Here is a 19,016-nt window from a genome sequence, read left to right on the forward strand (position 1 = left end):
TGAATACTTATGTAAATGTGATATTCCCCCCAAAAATTATACACTTGCAAAAATGTCTAAACTGTTTTTGCTTTGTCCTTATGGGGTATTGTGTGTAGGTTCAGGCTGTAACGTAACAAAATGTGTAAAAAGTCAACGGGTCTGAATACTTTCCGAATGCACTGTATACGTACGGTCACTGTGGGGATGACGTCGTCGATGCAGTTATTAATGAAGCCTGTGACTGATGTGGTAAAATCCTCAATGTTATTGGATAAATTCTGAACATATTCCAGTCGTTGTGTAGCAAAACAGTCCTGTAGCTTAGCATCTGCTTTATCGGACCACTTCTGTACCACAGTGGTACTTCCTGTTTGAGTTTTTGCTTGTAAGCAGGAATCAGGAGGATAGAGTTATGGTCAGATTTGCTGAAGGGAGGGCAGGGGAGAGCTTTGTAATCATTTCTGTGGCTGGAGTAAAAGTGTTCTAGAGTTTTATCGCCTCTGGTTGTACAGGTGACATGCTGGTAAAAATGGGGTAAAACTGATTTCAGTTTCCCTTCATTAAAATCACTGGCCATTAGGAGCACAGCCTCTGGATGTGCATTTTCTTGTTTGTTCATGAGTTGATAGTAGTGGCTGCCTACACCATAGGATAATGCAGAGCGACGATGCCCGACCCCGAGACTGTCTCAGGATGCGAAGGCCGTCTCCAAGCGGTTCAGGTTTGAGGAGCCATTCAGTTCCCTACAGAAGATAATCTTCTGATAGATGGGTATGAGCATTCCTACTGTAGATGGACTCTTTACTGATTGTATATTGTTTACCACACACCACACTGTCTCTACTCCACAAGCCAAACTATATCTCTGTTTGCCTGCATTGCATTTTAATGAATTAAACTCCTGACGTTGTTTGTTTGGTGCCATTCTTTCACTTTCTGTTTAATGTTGTGGTTCATGTTTAGCTTGTTTGCCATTCTTTTCCTAATGTTCATACAGTATGTTCAGAATTCACAAGTACAATGTATGTATTTTGCTATCATAACTTGTATAAAGCCATATGACTGTTTATTTCCACGTTTATTTCCCACATTTTACAAATCTAATTTTCACTGTAAAATGTCACATCTGAATAAATCAATCTGAAAACATAGAACAATACCTCCTTTTGAGGGTTGGGAGAACATTTCTGGTTGTTCAGATACTGTACAGGTCAACTGGAACCATTGTCTAAATGTTTCTCAAGTGCTGGATATTAAGATATGGCTTTGGACTAAGCATTTACCAGTGTCGGGGTGTACTGAACTAAATGTGGTTCAGTTAGTAATTAAACTACATTTTGCACATTGTGGTAGTTCAACTAAATTCAAATATTTGTAGTGTTTTCAATAGTTAATGACTTTATTGCCATCTAGTGGTGTAGGTAACTAATGGAACGAAACACTACTTTTTTTTGCAAAAATAAAATATGGGTGAAGTAGGCAAGAATTTCCCCCAAAAATGTTGGTCATCAGACCTGGCTAATTCTCAACTGAAACAAAAAAGTATTGTTAACAGAAAAAGTTCTGTTAACATCATAGTACAGAGTTATCTGTTCTTGCTATTTGTATTCTATGACATTGCAGATTGAGTAATATCGTTTACTTAACATCTTCCAGTGTGAAGTAATTGGTGGCTGGTAAACTCTTTTCAGAGTAGCTTCCCCAACACTGCCAATTTACATTGTTAATCTGGAGAACTGTTCATAAGATGCATTGTATTAGACTAGGAATATGTTGTTGTTTTTTACCACTGCATATGACACAATTGCTGCGCTGTCATTGTCCTTTCATTCTCCCAAGTAGGATGAACATTTTGCTCAGGACTGAGCAAAATGAATATGCATGACATTTTATGGACGTAGCACTTTTTTCATTTTCCCTGTATGTAAATGTCATGTACACAGTAGCATCAAACATTGGTCAAATCATCAACATTACTGTGGTTATTCCAAACCAAGAGGCAGCTTGTGTATGCCCTTTTGTCTAAATAAGTGTCCAATGGTGTGCACTGCACTCTGGTGCTTTTTTTTCAAATATGACTATCTACACTTAAATTCATAAAGCTATGGCGACGCAATGCCTGATGACATGGGGACACTTGCAGCAGTTCTACCTACATCACACTGTAGTTTTGGTGACTGGTGAGCAGATCAGGAGGACCAGCTGCCTGTCTCAAGTCCCTCTGTCTTATTTGACGGTGGTGTGAAGGTGAGAAGGTCAATACGCTGACCCTCTCTAAGCTGCAGCACTGCCTGCGTTAAATTCCACCTAGTGCCGCCAGGGAAAGAGAGGGTCAGAAGATGAACAACAGCATTCAATTGCATTATATGGATCAATCAATTTCCTCTAAGAGTGTATTTATATAGAATAATATTGATGAGTACCTACCCAAGTGTTTGGGGGTCTCTTACTGAGGATGTGTAGAGGTAGCCACCATCTTTAGATCCTGTCACTGGGATTTTGATCTGAAACATAAAAAGTAATATTAATATCTTGCAAACAGTGATGGATAATGGCAATGCTGGTGATGCTCCTAGTTGGTTCCCATACAGGAGGAATGACCCCCAGAGAGCTACCTCAGCGGTGTAAGGTTCCACCCGGTTGTGTCGGTCAGACAGGTGGATGTTGTGGACCTTCAGGGGTGGTGCTCCCAGACTGTCCATGGCTGTCTGGTTGGCTTTCAGCTGCTCCAGGGCTAGACGGTGGTAGTCCGACCGCGAGAAGTTCTCTAGCAAAGAAAACAAAGAGTGGCAGGCAGAAAATACTTACATGAGCACATTTTGCTTTCATTCACTTTATTACATTCACTCTCTAACATTAAAGAACAATGAATGATTCATGGAAACACCTACACTGAGTGATACTTACTTTGCAGAAGGTAATACATTGTGCCGCAGCCAGCACCAGTCAACAAGGTGGTGTAAATGGCCATCTGCTGGAGTTTGCTTGTTGAGACCCTCATGATTGTTGCTTAGAGTAGCAAACTCACAGTACCAGTGACAAGAATACCCTGGGGAGTGGACTGTATAACAACAGATATACAATGTTATAAAGACGTTCTCCAAAATGTACAAATTCCACAAAACACATCTTTTTTTAACCAAAAACCATCCCACATTTCATCAGAATCTTTGCGTCAAAAGGAGCATATATTCAGATAATTTGCACAATTGATCATCCAACTCATGAAATAATCATATTTCTATTGGATCTGTTACTCTTTATTGTCGTCTTTATCAAATCTGTTTTGTTAAAGGGATAGTTCACCCAAATTACATTGGTTTCCTTACCTTGTAAACAGTCTATGGACAGCAGTCCATGCTTTGGTTTTGTTTACTTGGCCACTGTTTTAAATGCTAGCTTTTTAGCATTTTTGGCACAAATCCAATGGAAATCAATGGTACCTATTTTAACATTTCCGTGCTTCATGTCTACATCATCTGTAAGTAACTTCATTGAGTTACACAATACATTTTTGTTGATACTTTAGGATGATTTTGACATGAAGCCCAAATTAAATCAAAGCATGGATTTGTGTCCTACCTTGTCCATAGACTGCTTACAGGGCAAGGAAACCAATATATATATTTTTAATTAGGGTGAACTATCCCTTTAAAGCTAAGATCTTTAGTTGAAACAATAACAAAGGGTCGCCCCGCCTGTGTTTTAGTAAAAAGCTGAGGGATGGGCCTGGAGAAATGTAACCACTCTCAAATGTATAGACATAGCTATGGATGCAAGGACTGACCATCCATGATAAACATAATTATAGATTTAACAATGTTTTGAGGCTATACAGTGTTGACATTTACATTGTTTACAATCATTAGGCCTAAAACAAGCTTATATTTTGAGTTCTGATGGGGTACGACCATTGAACTAAGCTCATGAGGCATTTATAAGTCATATTCCTCAATAATCAATAGCCTTAGTCCAAAAATGGATGTAGCAACTAAGGATTCTAATTGTAAGGGTAGGTCAAACATTAAAATGACAATTTCCTCTTTTACTGACCACATTCTGTGTGACTGGGTGCCGTAGGTCTATAATTGTACAATGAAAGAATGAGGTTTGGGTAGGGCATTATTTATATATATTAAAAAAAGTAGACAGGTAGATAGTAACAGTCCAGTGTCTTGGAGCAGAGAAAGCCAAGAAAAAGACTACTTAAAACACAAGACTACCCTGAAAACCCACTTAATACCTCACACAGGTACAAATTTGCACATATTACAGTGCCTATAGAAAGTCTACACCCCCTTGAACTGTTTTCAAGTTTTTCTGCCTTTAATGAAATCTAAAAAGGGATTACATTAGATATTTTTCTACACAACCTGCTCCACATTTTCAAAGTAAAAGAAAGTTATGGAAAATGTTCCCCAGTCCCTGAAGGTGACAAGCATACCCACAATAATACTTAAAAAATACATAGGGATCAACACCTTTGCATTAACTCCATATTACTGGCCTGTATGACAAAGTGAAAAGAAAGACACCTGTGCATCTTACATTACAAAGATATTCATGCCAAAGACACACCAGAATGGCTTTCCAATAGGTGTTGAGTGTTCCTGAGTGGTCCAGTCTCAGTACTGACTTAAATTTGCTTGAAAATAAAGAAGGTTTGAATATTGCCATCTATCAATGATTCCCAACCAAATTGAATGAGCTTGAGCAATTTTGACAAAAACAATGGATATATGTCGCCCTAAGAGTTGTGCAGTTGGTAGAATTTTTATAAAAATTATTCACAGCTGTGACAGCTGCCAAAGGTGTTTCCACCAAGTACTAATTTTCCAATTTGGAAAATGTTCTATGACTTTCTATCACTTTGAAAATGTGGAGTAGAGTAGGTTGTATAGATCTGTATGAAAACAAATGTAATGTAATCCTTTTTAGATTTAATTTTCTGACAGCAAAATGTAAACAGTTCAAGGGGGTGTAGACTTTCTATAGGCACTGTATTTCTTAAAATGATCCCCTACAGTATATTCATATTAGTGTCAATCTATACTGATCAAAAATAGAAATGCAACTTATAAAGTGTTGGTTCCATGTTTCATGAGTTTACATCCCTGTTAGTAAGCATTTCTCCTTTGCCAAGATAATCCATCCACCTGACAGGTGTGGCATATCAAGAAGCTTATTGAAACATGATTATTACACAGGCTCACCTTGTGCTGGGGACCATAAACGGCCACTCAACACAATGCCACAGATGTCTCAAGTTTTTAGGGAGTGTGCAATTGGCATGCTGACTGCATGAATGTCCACCAGAGCTGTTGCCAGACAATTTCATGTTAATTTCTCTACCAAACGTCATTTTAGAGAATATGGCAGTACGCCCAACCGGGCCTCATAACCGCAGACCACGTGTAAGCAGGCCAGCCCAGGACGTCCACATCCAGCGATCACCTAACGCCTACGGGATTGTCTGAGAACAGCCACCCGGACAGCTGATGAAACTGAGGAGTATTTCTGTCTGTAATAAAGCCCTTCTGTGGAGAAAAACTAATTCTGATTGGATGGGCCTGGCTCCCAAGTGGGTGGGCCTATGCCCTCCCAGGCCCACCCATGGCTGCGCCCCTACCCAGTCATGTGAAAACCATGGATTAAGGCCTAATGCATTTCAATTGATTGATTTCCTTATATGAACTGTAACTCGGTAAAATCTTTGAAATTGTTGCATGTTGCGTTACAATTTTTGTTCAGTAAGGTTAGGCTTCTTGTGGCAACATCGCCATCTAGGGTATTCAACGTGCAATTAGAGTATTTTGGGGGTAAGTGCAACCAAGGATAGCACTGTAGCGCAGCCTTGGAAATTCATTCAAGCAAAACGTTATTTTAGTCTGGTGTAGGCATTTCGTTCGAAGACTTTTACAACTAAATTACATTTAGAGGAAAATGCACTACTCTAAAAATATAATTCAGACTGTCATCTACAACAACAGTTCAAGAACAGACTGAACTGAGGACATTCATGCTGTATTTATGGGTGTCGCCATATTGCTGCCTAAACCTAAATCTAACCTAAAACTGGCTTGGGCTGAAACCAGTCATTGGCTGAAACACATCCATACATTTTAAAATACATGTAAACGTTATGTAAATACACGAAAATATAATAATTACCTAATGTCGTAATTTGTTTTTATAGCAAAAAATGCAACCACATAAGAGGCGAGACGTCCATATCACGTGATGAGACTTCACGTTCTATGTACACGTCACACGCAAGCTGTCTAGAAAAAAAACGGTGTTATGAAAGTTGTTACACAGTTATATCACCGCGACAAGAGCTCGACGGAAGCATTTTATTCACATAACCGAGTCATCTGCGTCAACGGTCGTCGAGGGCAATACAGAAAAGAGTAGGTAAGGACATCAAGCTTGTATGTAAACCAGTTTTAATTATTGCTGATTGCAGAACTCATTCAACAAGGACAGCATTGCAACATAGTTGCCAGGAAATTCGTTAAGTTGTACGTGTGTTACTGTATTTGTTCTTTATGTCATGCAGAACATAGACTTACCATTTTCATGTCAATTATGAAATTCTTTGTCTAGTCTTTAAGTTACTTGTGTAAATCAATGGAGACCTCGAATGTTCCTATTATTTGTAATGATTTGCATTTGTAATTTGTAATGATCACCACCCCACCCTAGTTTTAGTTTATATATCTGTAATATGGATACCTTGAGATGTATATAGCTATCGCGGGGTTGAGTTTACTAAGCTACACCCTATCCATAACAGTGCATCCCACCATGATATCTAACGTTAGTGTACTCATTATGACACTGCACCATTTTAGGTCTGATAGGAAGGAAGCCTTTATCAACTGTGCACATTGCACAAAGACCCAAGATAAGTCCTGGACATACAGTGCATTCGAAAAGTTTTCGGGCCCCTTGACTTTTTCTACATTTTGTTAAGTTACATCCTTATTCTAAAATGGATTAAATACATACCCCATAATGACAAAGTGAAAACAGGTTTTTAGAAATGTTTGCAAATGTATTCACACACACACAAAAAAAACGTATTCAGACCGTTTGCTATGAGACTCAATTGAGCTCAGGTGCATCCCTTTTACATTGATCATCCTTGAGATGTTTCTACAACTTGATTGGAGTCCACCTGTGGTAAATTCATTTGATTGGACATGATTTCGAAAGGCACACACCTGTCTATATAAGGTCCCACAGTTGACCGTGCATGCCAGAGAAAAACCCAAGCCATGAGGTCGAAGGAATTGTCCGTAGAGCTCTGAGACAGGATTGTGTGGAGATACAGATCTGAGGAAGGGTACCAAAACATTTCTTCTGCATTGAAGGTCCCCAAGAACACAGTGGCATCATTCTTAAAGGGAAGAAGTTTGGAACCACCAAGACTTCCTAGAGCTGAGCAATTGGGGGAGAACGGCCTTGGTCAGGGAGGTGCCAAGAACCCGATAGTCACTCTGTCAGAGCTCCAGAGTTCCTCGATGGCGATGGGAGAACCTTCCAGAAGGACAAGCATCTCTGCTGCACTCCACCAATCAGGCCTTTATGGTAGAGTGGCCAGACGGAAGCCACTCCTCAGTAAAAGGCACATGACTGCGCACTTGGTTTGCCAAAAGGCACCTAAAGGACTCTCATACCATGAGAAACAAGATTCTCTGGTCTCACGAAACCAAGATTTAACTATTTGGCCTGAATGCCAAGCGTTATGTCTGGAGGAAACCTGGCACCATCCCTACGGTGAAGCATGGTGGTGGCAGCATCATGCTCTGGGAATGTGTTTCAGGGACTGGGAGACTAGTCTGGATCAAGGGAAAGATGAACGGCGCAAAGTACAGAGATCCTTGATCCCTGCTCCAGAGCACTCAGGACCTCAGACTGGGATGACCGTTCATCTTCCAACAGGACAACGACCCTAAGCACACAGCCAAGACAACGCAGGAGTGGATTCGGGACAAGTCCCTGAACAAGTCCCTGACTTGAACCAGATTGAACATCTCTGGAGAACCTGAAAATAGCTGTGCAGCGACGCTCCCCATCCAACCTGACAGAGCTTGAGAGGATCTGCAGAGAAGAAGGGGAGAAACTCCTCAAATACAGGTGTGCCAAGTTTGTAGCGTCATACCCAAGAAGACTCGAGGCTCTAATCGCTGCCAAAGGTGCTTCAACAAAGTACTGTGTAAAGGGTCTGAATACTTATGTAAATGTGATCTTTCAGTTTTGTATTTAATACATTTGCTAAAATTTCTAAACCTGTTTTCACTTTATCATTATGGGGCCACTGTGTTCTTGGGGACCTTCAATGCTGCAGAAATGTTTTGACATTACACAATCCTGTCTTGGGGCTCTACGGACAATTCGTTTGACCTCATGGCTTGGTTTTTGCACTGACATGCACTGTCAACTGTGGGACCTTATATAGACAGGTGTGTGCCTTTCCAAATGATTTCCAATCAATAGAATTTACAACAGGTGGACTCCAAGTTCTAGAAACATCTCAAGAATGATCAATGGAAACAGGATGCACTTGAGCTCAATTTCGAGTCTCATAGCAAAGGGTCTGAATACTTATGTAAAATAAGATATATTTTTTATTTTTAATACATTTGCAAACATTTCTAAACACCTGTAATGTAACAAAATGCGGAGAAAGTCAAGGGGTCTGAATACTTTCCGAATGCACTGTAGGTTGGATTTGACAGAATTGAAAGGAGCAAGACACTGGTTTCTTTCTAACCATTTCCTTCCCAACTCCCTGTTCCTCTCTGCTGTCAGTCATGTTTGGTTCAGTAGTGGTGGGCGTTGGGACGGCAGGCTTTGTGAGGATCAGAGACATGCTAGCCCCTCTGCCTTCCAGTGCAGCTGAGAAGCTCAGTGTCAAAGGCTTCATATCCAGGTGAGGCACCAAGACATCTCATTGTTTGCTGACAGTAAAAAAAAAAAAAAAAAACACGAAAAAACAATGGTTACAATATACGAAATAAATAGAAACCTTGTGCACAGCAGTGTGTCCAGGTGCTGGTTTTGGCAGCTAGTATTAAATAACAACAGTAAAAAGCACACGCTGAAAAACGATGGCCGACCTTGATTTTAGTGCTTATTTATTTTATACACTGAGTGTACAAAACATGAACAACATCTTCCTAATATTGAGTTGCACCCCCTCCTTTTGCCCTCAGAACAGCCTCAATTCATCTGCGCGCGCATGGACTCTACAAGGTGTCAAGTGTTCCACAGGGATGCTGGCCCATGTTGACTTCAATGCTTCCCACAGTTGTGTCAAGTTGGCTGGATGTCCTTTGGGTGGTGGAACACTCTTGATACACACAGGAACCTGTTCGGTGTGAAAAACCCAGCAGTGTTGCAGTTGTTGACACAAACCAGTGCGCCTGGCACCGACTACCATACCCTGTTCAAAGGCACTAAAATATTGTCTTGCCAATTCACCCTCTGATTGTCACACATACACAATCCATGTCTCAAGGCTTAAAAATCCTTATTTAACGTGTCTTCCCCCCCCCCTTTCATCTACACTGATTGAAGTGGATTTTACAAGTGACATCAATAAGGGATCATAGCTAGCTTTCTCCTGCATTCACCTGGTCAGTCTGTCATGGAAAGAGCAGGGGTTCTTAATGTTTTGTACACTCAGTGTATATTTGCAGTGCAATGACCGTTGTTGCACTGAAAATATGAAATAGATGAGCACTAAAGTCAAGGTCAGTCGCCTGTCATTTTTCAGTGTACGCTTTTTAACTTTTGTAATACTTCAATATTGTAGAGTGAAGCTCCAGGCGATAAAATCATATTACGTGATCTTGTTTAATGGTGATATATAGTCACTGACCTGTCCTGTACTCGATCAGAGGCAGCAGCTGGGGTGTGTGGATGACTTTGTTGCCTGGGTCGTGCACACTGTAGCAAACCTTTACGCAACGGAACATTTCAACTGTGCTCTTGACAAGTTCATGTAGTCTGTGTTTCACTCCATTTCAAATCAATTTTCCCCTACTGAATACAACTCTGGCGCCGTCTTCCCATAGGAGGACCCTAGAGGAGCAGCAGGGAGTGAAACAGATCACTGTCGAGGATGCCCTGAGGAGAGATGACATAAAGGTGGCATTCGTCTGCACTGAAAACGCTGCGCATGAGGAAAACATCAGGTAAAACTCTCTCTCTTACTGACCCCATGTCTCTGACGGTCCTCTGTGGTAGTTGTTTAGTTATCCCTTCATCAGTTTTGTTTCTGTCTGACGTGCTCTTACACAACAGAGCTGTAGTTTCACCATGTTACAAATAACCACTAGGAGTCAGCACTGGAGCACGTGTCAAGCTTCAGTACACTGTTGCTTTTCTTTCTCAGTCCACTGAGGCTCAGTCTGTAGGTTAATTAACCATTCATTGAGCCTGGCCCATTTACCAGGCCCTCAGACAAACTATCTAACAGTTGTAGTTCATAAGCTATGTATTATACAACGTTGGGACACACAGTAACACGACAGTGTATCAACAAATGTCGCCCGGGGGGCTCCTCTGGCATTCACATTATCCTGAGCAGTCTCCTCCCTCTCCCACAGCTGATTACAATATGTGTAGCTGTTTGATGTCCACCTCTCAAACCCTGGAGAGCATGACCAAGGCTACTGCTCTCTAATGGCCCTCATTATGACTGCAAACTGTAGCGAAAACACACTCTTAAATTATGCTTTCCACTCTCCCTCTCACTGCTAAATGTTAGGAGTGTACAGAGAGGCAAAGACAGGCTGTTAAAGAATGGAGAGTTATTTTAGGCTGGTTAATGAGGGGTGTTGAGAACATAGCCTGGAACTGTCTAGCAGTGAAACATGATGGCTAACTGTCTAAATGGAACAGCAGGTACTGCCCTTCATACTGTAAAGGAAACGGAAAGTAAATGGGGGGGGGGGGAAATCCCTGAAATGTTCTTGAACAACTTTTTCATATAGGATACTTCATTATCTTCTTTTGTTGTCAATTTAATTGGAAGCAATGTTTTTGAGAAAGTTACAAGGAGTTCAAGAGTGGTCAATGTGAAGTTCTCCAAACTCTGAACACCCTGGGTTATTGAAACATTGACCAAAGGCTCTTACTGGGAAGTTTGGGATATTAAGTTACATTTGAGTTGTGCATCTCCCTAGTACAGAAGTCTTTTAAATCTTCATAATTTTTACTAATGTTCTGTTGAAGCAAGGTCTCTTTGACACCCTTCTTGGCTACTCAAACAAACTAAATTATCCTATACTATTTTGCATGTTCTAACGGAGCACAGGACATTTCTGGAAGCTGGGAAGCATGTCTGTGTGGAATATCCTATGGCCATGACACACAAGACTGCCGTGGACCTCTGGGACCTGGCTCAGGAAAAAGGTGAGCTGGACATAATCATTGGGAGAGATTTATTTTTGTTAATTCGAAGTGTATAGAGAAGACATGGTGAAGTATTGATGACATTAAGGGGAGGATGTAGTAGACGCGGATCTTAACTAGTACTCATCACCTATGTATTTAATGTTCTTTGTCTACTATGTACCTAGGAGTGGTCCTGCATGAGGAGCACATAGAACTCCTGACAGCTGACTTTAAGCAGCTGAAGAAGGACATAGCAGGGAAAAAGCTGAAGGAAGGATCCCTTCACTTCACAGGTGAGAGACAGAGACTGGAACAGAGAGTAAAGCACAAAAATCCCAGCACCATTGATGCATCACCTCAAATACAACACTGATACATCACCTAAAATACAATACTTGCTACAGAAAATAACTGCATCACATGTATCAATTTGATGTACATCGTTCAGGGCACAGGGTTCGGAATGAATATTTCATTCCAGAGCTTTTGATATAGTATAGCTTCCATCAAAGTGACTTGTAAAATGTTTTCTCAGTCTCCACACTACACCCATTGGGGTTGATGTGAAAGAGAGCCAGCCTGTGGCGTGAGGCAGGCAGACAGGTCTCTGGTGTGAAATACAGCAGGGTGTTTTTGATGAAGTCTAGAGGTGCATGTCAAACAGCACCCTATTCCCTACATAGTGCGCTATTGTCATTGGTAGTGTACTACATAGCGAATGGGGTGCCATTTGGGATGCGGACTAGCTCTGTTCTATTTCATCAGAGCACTGCTGGGGAACAAGTTAGTTAATGCATATGAATGGGCTTCTCCTAAAGCAGCTGTGACTGAATAATAAATCATAGTTATCAACTTGAAATGCTCCACACAACCTCAGATGACAGACAATATTTTATAGCGGCTGACTTTGACTAAGAATCGTAACGGAGAGCGAGTGGAGGAGCCAGAGGGAGTCGTTTCTGACATTTGAGTCAGGGCAGTTTTAGGAGTTGGACTGTAGGAGGCAGCAAGCACCAAATGAAATATAACTATCTGTTGGGAAATTCACTTCAATGGTTCATGTTCATTTTATGCTTTATGGTGTTATATATATATATATATCTCTAACAGCACCACAACAGTGTATGTACTGTAATGTGATGAGTACAAAAGGCAAAATGTGTGCTAACCAGTCCTAAACGTGACCAGATGATGATTGACAATGAGCCATTGGATTACATGTCCCTTTACAACTACTTCTGACTGTAGTTTTCCTATGTGTCGTCTGATAGGAGGTCCTCTGAAGCCGGGCTTTGGGTTCCCAGCTTTCAGTGGCATCGCCCGGCTTACCTGGCTGGTAGATCTGTTTGGAGAGCTGTCTGTCACCGCTGCCAGCATGGAGGAAGACCAGGAGAACAAGTACATGAAGATGACCACTCAACTCATGACTAAAGAGCAGAAGTATGTACTGTACATTAGAATCAAGTAATATTATCAGATAATGTGTCGTTCACAACACCTCAAACCTAGCTATTCAGTCAGCACCAAACATAATTGCCTTTATTACATCTAAAAAAAAAAATACTGGTAGTCCAGCCCTGAAACTTTGGGTTAACTATAACCTCCTTGTAACATCTTATGGTTTTAATACAGGCCTCTCACGTGGATTGAGGAGCGGGGTCCTGGCCTGCCCAGAGTGAAGAATATCAACTTCTGCTTTGACTCATGCACCATGACCCAGCTTCCCCCGGCTGCCAGGGAGCCGGTGGGTCTCTTCATGCAGGACCTGGTGCTCTTCAGTCAGAAGCTGCTGGGCCAGGTGCCCCGTGACCAGCTCCATGCCGAGCGCCACAGGGTCCTCCACTGTCTGGAGCTGGCCGACCGCATCCAGCAGCTGAGCCAGCAAGGCCAGGGATCAGCCCAGGACGCCTAGAGACACAGTGGGGTCCGAGCCTACCGGGGGGCCCCAGCAAAATTACAGTAACTTTTCCAAAATTCCCAAGTTTTCCAGAAATTCTGTTTTTCTTTTTCAACCCTAAGCCTACTGGTAGATGTCCAAGTGCACAAGATCCGGCCATAAATAAGCCTTCTAGAGTACAGCTACTGTAACATGCTGTACTACTGACAGATGCACTTGCAACATCTTTGAAATGTTAAGGGATTTTATTCATAAATGAGGGAAAGGAGATGTGCAATGCCTTTCAGAAAACAAATAGGTCTCTAAGGCATGTCAGCTTATTATATTAGGGTTAGGCTGTTACTCACAACAGACCTCACATGTACTACATCTTCACATTGATGAAAGGTCCGTTAATGGTTTGATGTTTGCATTGTTACTTATTCAAGTTAATCTACATTACATGTACTATAACATTCTGGTGGTTGAACACAGCTCACGATGCATTAGCTGGTGGTGCTTTTATATGTTCATGACTTATTTATCTCATATGACATTTATTGACTTGTGTTGTTTAGCTACCGTGCACTCAGAAGTGGAAAGCAAAACCGTGTCATACCGATCCTTGCATGTTCAAATCATTCACGCTCTACAATAGGTGTTTGCCTGATACCTCAGGTAAATATTGCACTGATGAATATTTAGATAGCTCTGGCAGGTGAAAGTGTGTTATTTACACTGCAACTTCAAAGTTGTCAAAATGTTGTTAGACTGCAATTGGCACATCTGTTTTGAAGTATTATTTGAGTAATGTTCATTACTTGGAGAGGGAGTGTATTATCATGTGATGACAAATTGACAGTGTTGCTTTATTCTATTTATTCAACCATAAAGCGCCGTTTTCATTTACAAAGACGTGACGCCACGGCTGAAAACACTTCCCTGGTGTTGGCACTAAATAAATCACTCTTGTGATTGTTCTTGCAACGCGCTTCCCTTCCCCTTCCTCTCTGTTTCAAAACTACTTCTGCATGGCTGATGGTCACGAAACTTAAAGACAAAATCTTCTTTGTGTATGTGAAAAATTGTACTGTACACTCCAAAAAGTCTTAAGGTTGCAATTCGATGGTAGAACGTCTCCCCAGTGACCATCCCTCTGAATGGGGCCACAACAGAAACCAGTATTTCAACCATCTCCAAATTAGTGTTGTATTTAATTCCGGGATGCTGACAGACTGAATTTGTGCCTTAGTGGCCTGCTCAGTTCCCTCCATCGTTAACATCCAAGTCAGTCCCATCTAATGATGTCTATGGTTCCATCCCGTGTCACACAAGTACACACTACCCAGTGTGGTTTGGACACTTTTTTAACTGGGTGTCACTTGAGTGTTATTAGCAATTTATAGGGAGAGAAAATGACATTTCTTTATCAGTTGAAGAGGGAGAATTGTACTGTTATATTGGATTATAATGCCTGAATGTTTACATGTTTTGAGTGTATTGTAACTGTATAGTTTGCTATAATATTCAGAATTTGCTGTTATCCATATTAATAAAGTGTGCCTGATTGATCATCTTGCATGATTCTGGCTTTACATCCTTGATGAAATAGTCACAAGGTGTCATAATAGTAAATGGGACTTATAGAGCGCTTTTCAAGGACCCAAAGTCACTACAAAAACAAACAAATTAACAGGAGTCAAAACATCAGACGAAACAAGAACATGAATAGAGGGGCTCAAGGAAGGGAAAGAGTGTGATGTATTAGTGTATGGGTTGGGATTTGGATACTAACACGGTTTAGGGTAAGGCTTTGGGTTAGGTGCTGCTCATTATGGTGAAGAGAGGAGGGTTTTTGTAGTGTATTTCTTTGTGTGTGGGGGGGGGGGGGCTTAAGGGTAGGCTTTGTCAAAGAGGTGGGGCTTTGGGATGGACTGAAAGATGCTGATGGACTTAGAGCCACAGATTACTGGAGGGAGGAGCAACCCTGGAGAAGGCCCTGCCGCCCAAGCTCTGGAGCTTTGCCCTGGGGATGACGAGGTGGCCTGCTGTGATGGAACAGAGTGCGCGTGTAGGTTGGTAGGGGAGAAGAAGGTCTGAGAAGGTTTTTTATTTATTATGGATCCCCATTACTCTTCCTGGGGTCCAGCAAAATGAAGGCAGTTATACACTAATCTACTACCACATATCTTCAACACAAAATCCATGTGTGTGTGTGTATAGTGTGTGTGTCTCTTCACAGTCCCTGCTGTTCATATAAGGTGTATTTTTATGTTTTTTAAATCTGATTTTGCTGCATGAGTCACTTGCTTTGGAATAGAATTCTATGTAGTCGTGGCTCTATGTAGTACTGTGCACCTCCCATAGTCTGTTCTGGACTTGGAGATTGTGAAGAGACCTCTGGTGGTATGTCTTGTGGGGTATGGGTGTCTGAGCTGTGTGCTAGTAGTTTAAACAGACAGCTCGGTGCATTCAACATGTCAATACTTCCCACAACAAAAAGTTGTGATTAAGTCAATCTCTCTATTTTGAGTCAGGAGAGACTGACATATATATATTATTCATGTTAGCTCTCCATGTACGTTTAAGGGCCAGCCGTGCTGCCCTGTTCTGGGCCAATTGTACACTCACTACTTTACATTGTAGTAAAGTGTAATTTCTTCAGTGTTGTCACATGAAAAGATATACTCAAATATTTACAAAAATGTGAGGGGTGTACTCACTTTTGTGAGACACTGTATATATTTATTAAAACAATTCCATATAGCTATGTAGTACCACCCTCTCATCCTTACAAACCCTTGCTCCCCCAAGCCAAGATTATCACCACCTCCCATCCTTGTCTTCTCTTACCCACCCAGGCCTAGTTAATCACCACCTCCCATCCTTGTCCTCTCTTACCCACCCAGGCCTAGTTTATCACCACCTCCCATCCTTGTCCTCTCTTACCCACCCAGGCCTAGTTAATCACCACCTCCCATCCTTGTCTTCTCTTACCCACCCAGGCCTAGTTAATCACCACCTCCCATCCTTGTCTTCTCTTACCCACCCAGGCCTATTTAATCACCACCTCCCATCCTTGTCTTCTCTTACCCACCCAGGCCTAGTTAATCACCACCTCCCATCCTTGTCTTCTCTTACCCACCCAGGCCTATTTAATCACCACCTCCCATCCTTGTCTTCTCTTACCCACCCAGGCCTAGTTAATCACCACCTCCCATTCTTGTCCTCTCTTACCCACCCAGGCCTAGTTTATCACCACCTCCCATCCTTGTCTTCTCTTACCCACCCAGGCCTATTTAATCACCACCTCCCATCCTTGTCTTCTCTTACCCACCCAGGCCTAGTTAATCACCACCTCCCATTCTTGTCCTCTCTTACCCACCCAGGCCTAGTTTATCACCACCTCCCATCCTTGTCTTCTCTTACCCACCCAGGCCTAGTTTATCACCACCTCCCATCCTTGTCTTCTCTTACCCACCCAGGCCTAGTTTATCACCACCTCCCATCCTTGTCCTCTCTTACCCACCCAGGCCTAGTTTATCACCACCTCCCATCCTTGTCTTCTCTTACCCACCCAGGCCTAGTTAATCACCAGCTCCCATCCTTGTCTTCTCTTACCCACCCAGGCCTAGTTAATCACCAACTCCCATCCTTGTCTTCTCTTACCCACCCAGGCCTAGTTTATCACCACCTCCCATCCTTGTCTTCTCTTACCCACCCAGGCCTAGTTTATCACCACCTCCCATCCTTGTCTTCTCTTACCCACCCAGGCCTAGTTAATCACCACCTCCCATCCTTGTCTTCTCTTACCCACCCAGGCCTAGTTTATCACCACCTCCATCTTTCCCCCCCTCCCTTCTTCTCAGACACATTTACACCCCTCTATACATTTACTTACTGATCCATTCACCTTCAATCACACACAACATATACCCTATACCTCCGCACACCCATTCTCTCCCGCCCGCCCTCCTACACATATTCATATTCACCCTCCTTCACTCTCCCATTCATATGCACATACACCACCTACACACACACACCCACTCACAAACTCTCGCCCACACACACACACACACACACAATTATTTACAATTAGTGACTTACGTGCTTATATTTCCTCTTTTATATTTTCTTTTTGTGTCCATGTATCTCATTGGCAACGGCTAATTCTATCATTACCTCCTAGAGAAGAACAGTTACTTGGGGACAATAGAGTATAGATTGTATTGGGGGGGGGGGGGGGGGGGGGATATTGTCTCAATTTACAATTAGCTGGTCCTGGGCATCACTGTATGTAGCCCAGTATACTTATCGCTTTTTCTGTGCTCCCTTTCATACCCATAGTACTGTCGTGAATCGGAGTTGAGACTTGGTACCTTTTTTCTCTAGTGACTGTCTGATCGGAATGGATCTCTGGTGTTTTTTCCTCAGCTTAGCAGACAGGTCCTGGAAGAATCTAATGGACTGACCATGGATTTTGATTTCCTTTCCCTCCTGTGCCTTCAGAATGTTGGCTTTGGTCTTACAGTTCCACAGCTTAAACATGACCATAAAAGGATATTTAGCGTTCTTCTGTTTCACGCTGATCCGATGGCATCGCTCCAGATTCTACGTTGATACATCCATGTCAATCTCCTCCTATATCAGCATGATCACGTAGCTGGAAAGGTCTCATTTTTCCTCATCTCCTAGTATGAACAATATTCTCATATTATTTTGTCTCATTCTGGTTTTAGAGAATTTGAAGTTAGGATAACCAAGTTGGTCTTGTAGCTTGTAGGGGCTGGGCCATTTAGTATAGCAACCACTGTATTTCTATGGTTGTCATTCAAACCAATGTTAATTTATGCCAATTTAAAATGTATAGTTCCAAAAGTATACATAGTATCATATATCCTTTGACAAGAAATCTAAGTTGGGCCAGTCTGAACATCTCAATGTTGGTTTGGTGTTGATAGCTTAAATGGTGTATGAGAAAGGTCCCAGAATTGTAGCTTTTTTTGACCATCCAAGTCTATAGGCCTTTTTTTTTTTACATTGAAATGCATTGGTAGATCATTTAAATGTTGTTATAGTTCAAAAAGCTTCAATTCTATAAAAAAAATCTCAAGCAATCTGAGTTGGGGCAGTCTTAAATCTTTAAACTCCAGAGATTTCAGCTCTAGAGCTGGCTAAAGAAATCTAATAATAATGACTTTGTAAGAAATCAAGAGTTGTGCCATGTGTTCAGCAAGCACATCTAATGAGTAAACACTGCTACTAAACAGGTACCAGAGAGAAGTGTCAGTCAAGCATGATGCCAGCAGACACTCTTGCCCGGGAATGACATTGCGCTAATTGCCAGTGACAATCTCAACTGTGAAGAACAGATCAGCTCCAATTGCTTGACTGTCTGAAGCCACACCGATTGACAGCGCATGACTTTAAGCAGGCAACCACCAATAATAAAGCATTGTAGAGGCCTGCATGAGAACTATTCTGTATTGATGTTTCACAAGCACACATAGCTAGCTGTTGCAACCCGGACCCAGGGCAATGATAGTGGTCTGATCTGAGATATATGGTTGCCAGGCGATGGACATGCGTGTTGCTCCTGCATGCGCCATCTACTTCTGTTGTGAGACTTACAGAGAGTAACTGATGGTGATCAGAGAGAACACTATGGGTTACTCATGAAACATTTAGACAAGATGGATACACACCCACACCAATAAGATCAGAAAATATCTTCATGTATTAAACC

General features: G+C 41.9%; 2 protein-coding genes across 4 annotated transcripts; one reads left to right on the forward strand and one right to left on the reverse strand.

The window, feature by feature from the left end:
- Nucleotides 1-1,362: 1,362 nt before the first annotated feature.
- coa1 (cytochrome C oxidase assembly factor 1) lies at nt 1,363-6,242 on the reverse strand. Its single transcript, XM_014140348.3, has 5 exons — nt 6,154-6,242; nt 2,890-3,043; nt 2,598-2,749; nt 2,410-2,486; nt 1,363-2,289 (listed from the first exon to the last, which is right to left on the reverse strand). The coding sequence occupies exons 2-5, from the start codon at nt 2,981-2,983 to the stop codon at nt 2,172-2,174; spliced, it is 441 nt and encodes a 146-aa protein (XP_013995823.1). The 5' UTR covers nt 2,984-3,043; nt 6,154-6,242; the 3' UTR covers nt 1,363-2,171.
- A 16-nt stretch (nt 6,243-6,258) lies between these two features.
- LOC106569211 (biliverdin reductase A) lies at nt 6,259-13,644 on the forward strand. 3 transcript variants are annotated; one of them, XM_014140345.3, is made up of 7 exons: nt 6,259-6,396; nt 8,800-8,920; nt 10,068-10,187; nt 11,312-11,409; nt 11,577-11,684; nt 12,663-12,831; nt 13,024-13,644. In XM_014140345.3, exons 2-7 carry the CDS (start codon nt 8,802-8,804, stop codon nt 13,301-13,303), a joined length of 894 nt encoding a protein of 297 aa, XP_013995820.1. In that variant the 5' UTR covers nt 6,259-6,396; nt 8,800-8,801; the 3' UTR covers nt 13,304-13,644. The 3 variants fall into 3 exon arrangements, with proteins under 3 accessions (XP_013995820.1, XP_013995821.1, XP_045550088.1); XM_014140346.3 differs by having other exon boundaries at nt 6,267-6,392; XM_045694132.2 differs by lacking the exon at nt 6,259-6,396 and adding an exon at nt 6,483-6,503.
- The last annotated feature ends 5,372 nt before the right edge of the window (nt 13,645-19,016 follow it).

Source organism: Salmo salar, chromosome 14 (assembly GCF_965601325.2).
Source record: "Salmo salar chromosome 14, fSalSal1, whole genome shotgun sequence".
In the NCBI taxonomy this organism is placed as follows: Eukaryota; Metazoa; Chordata; class Actinopteri; order Salmoniformes; family Salmonidae; genus Salmo; species Salmo salar.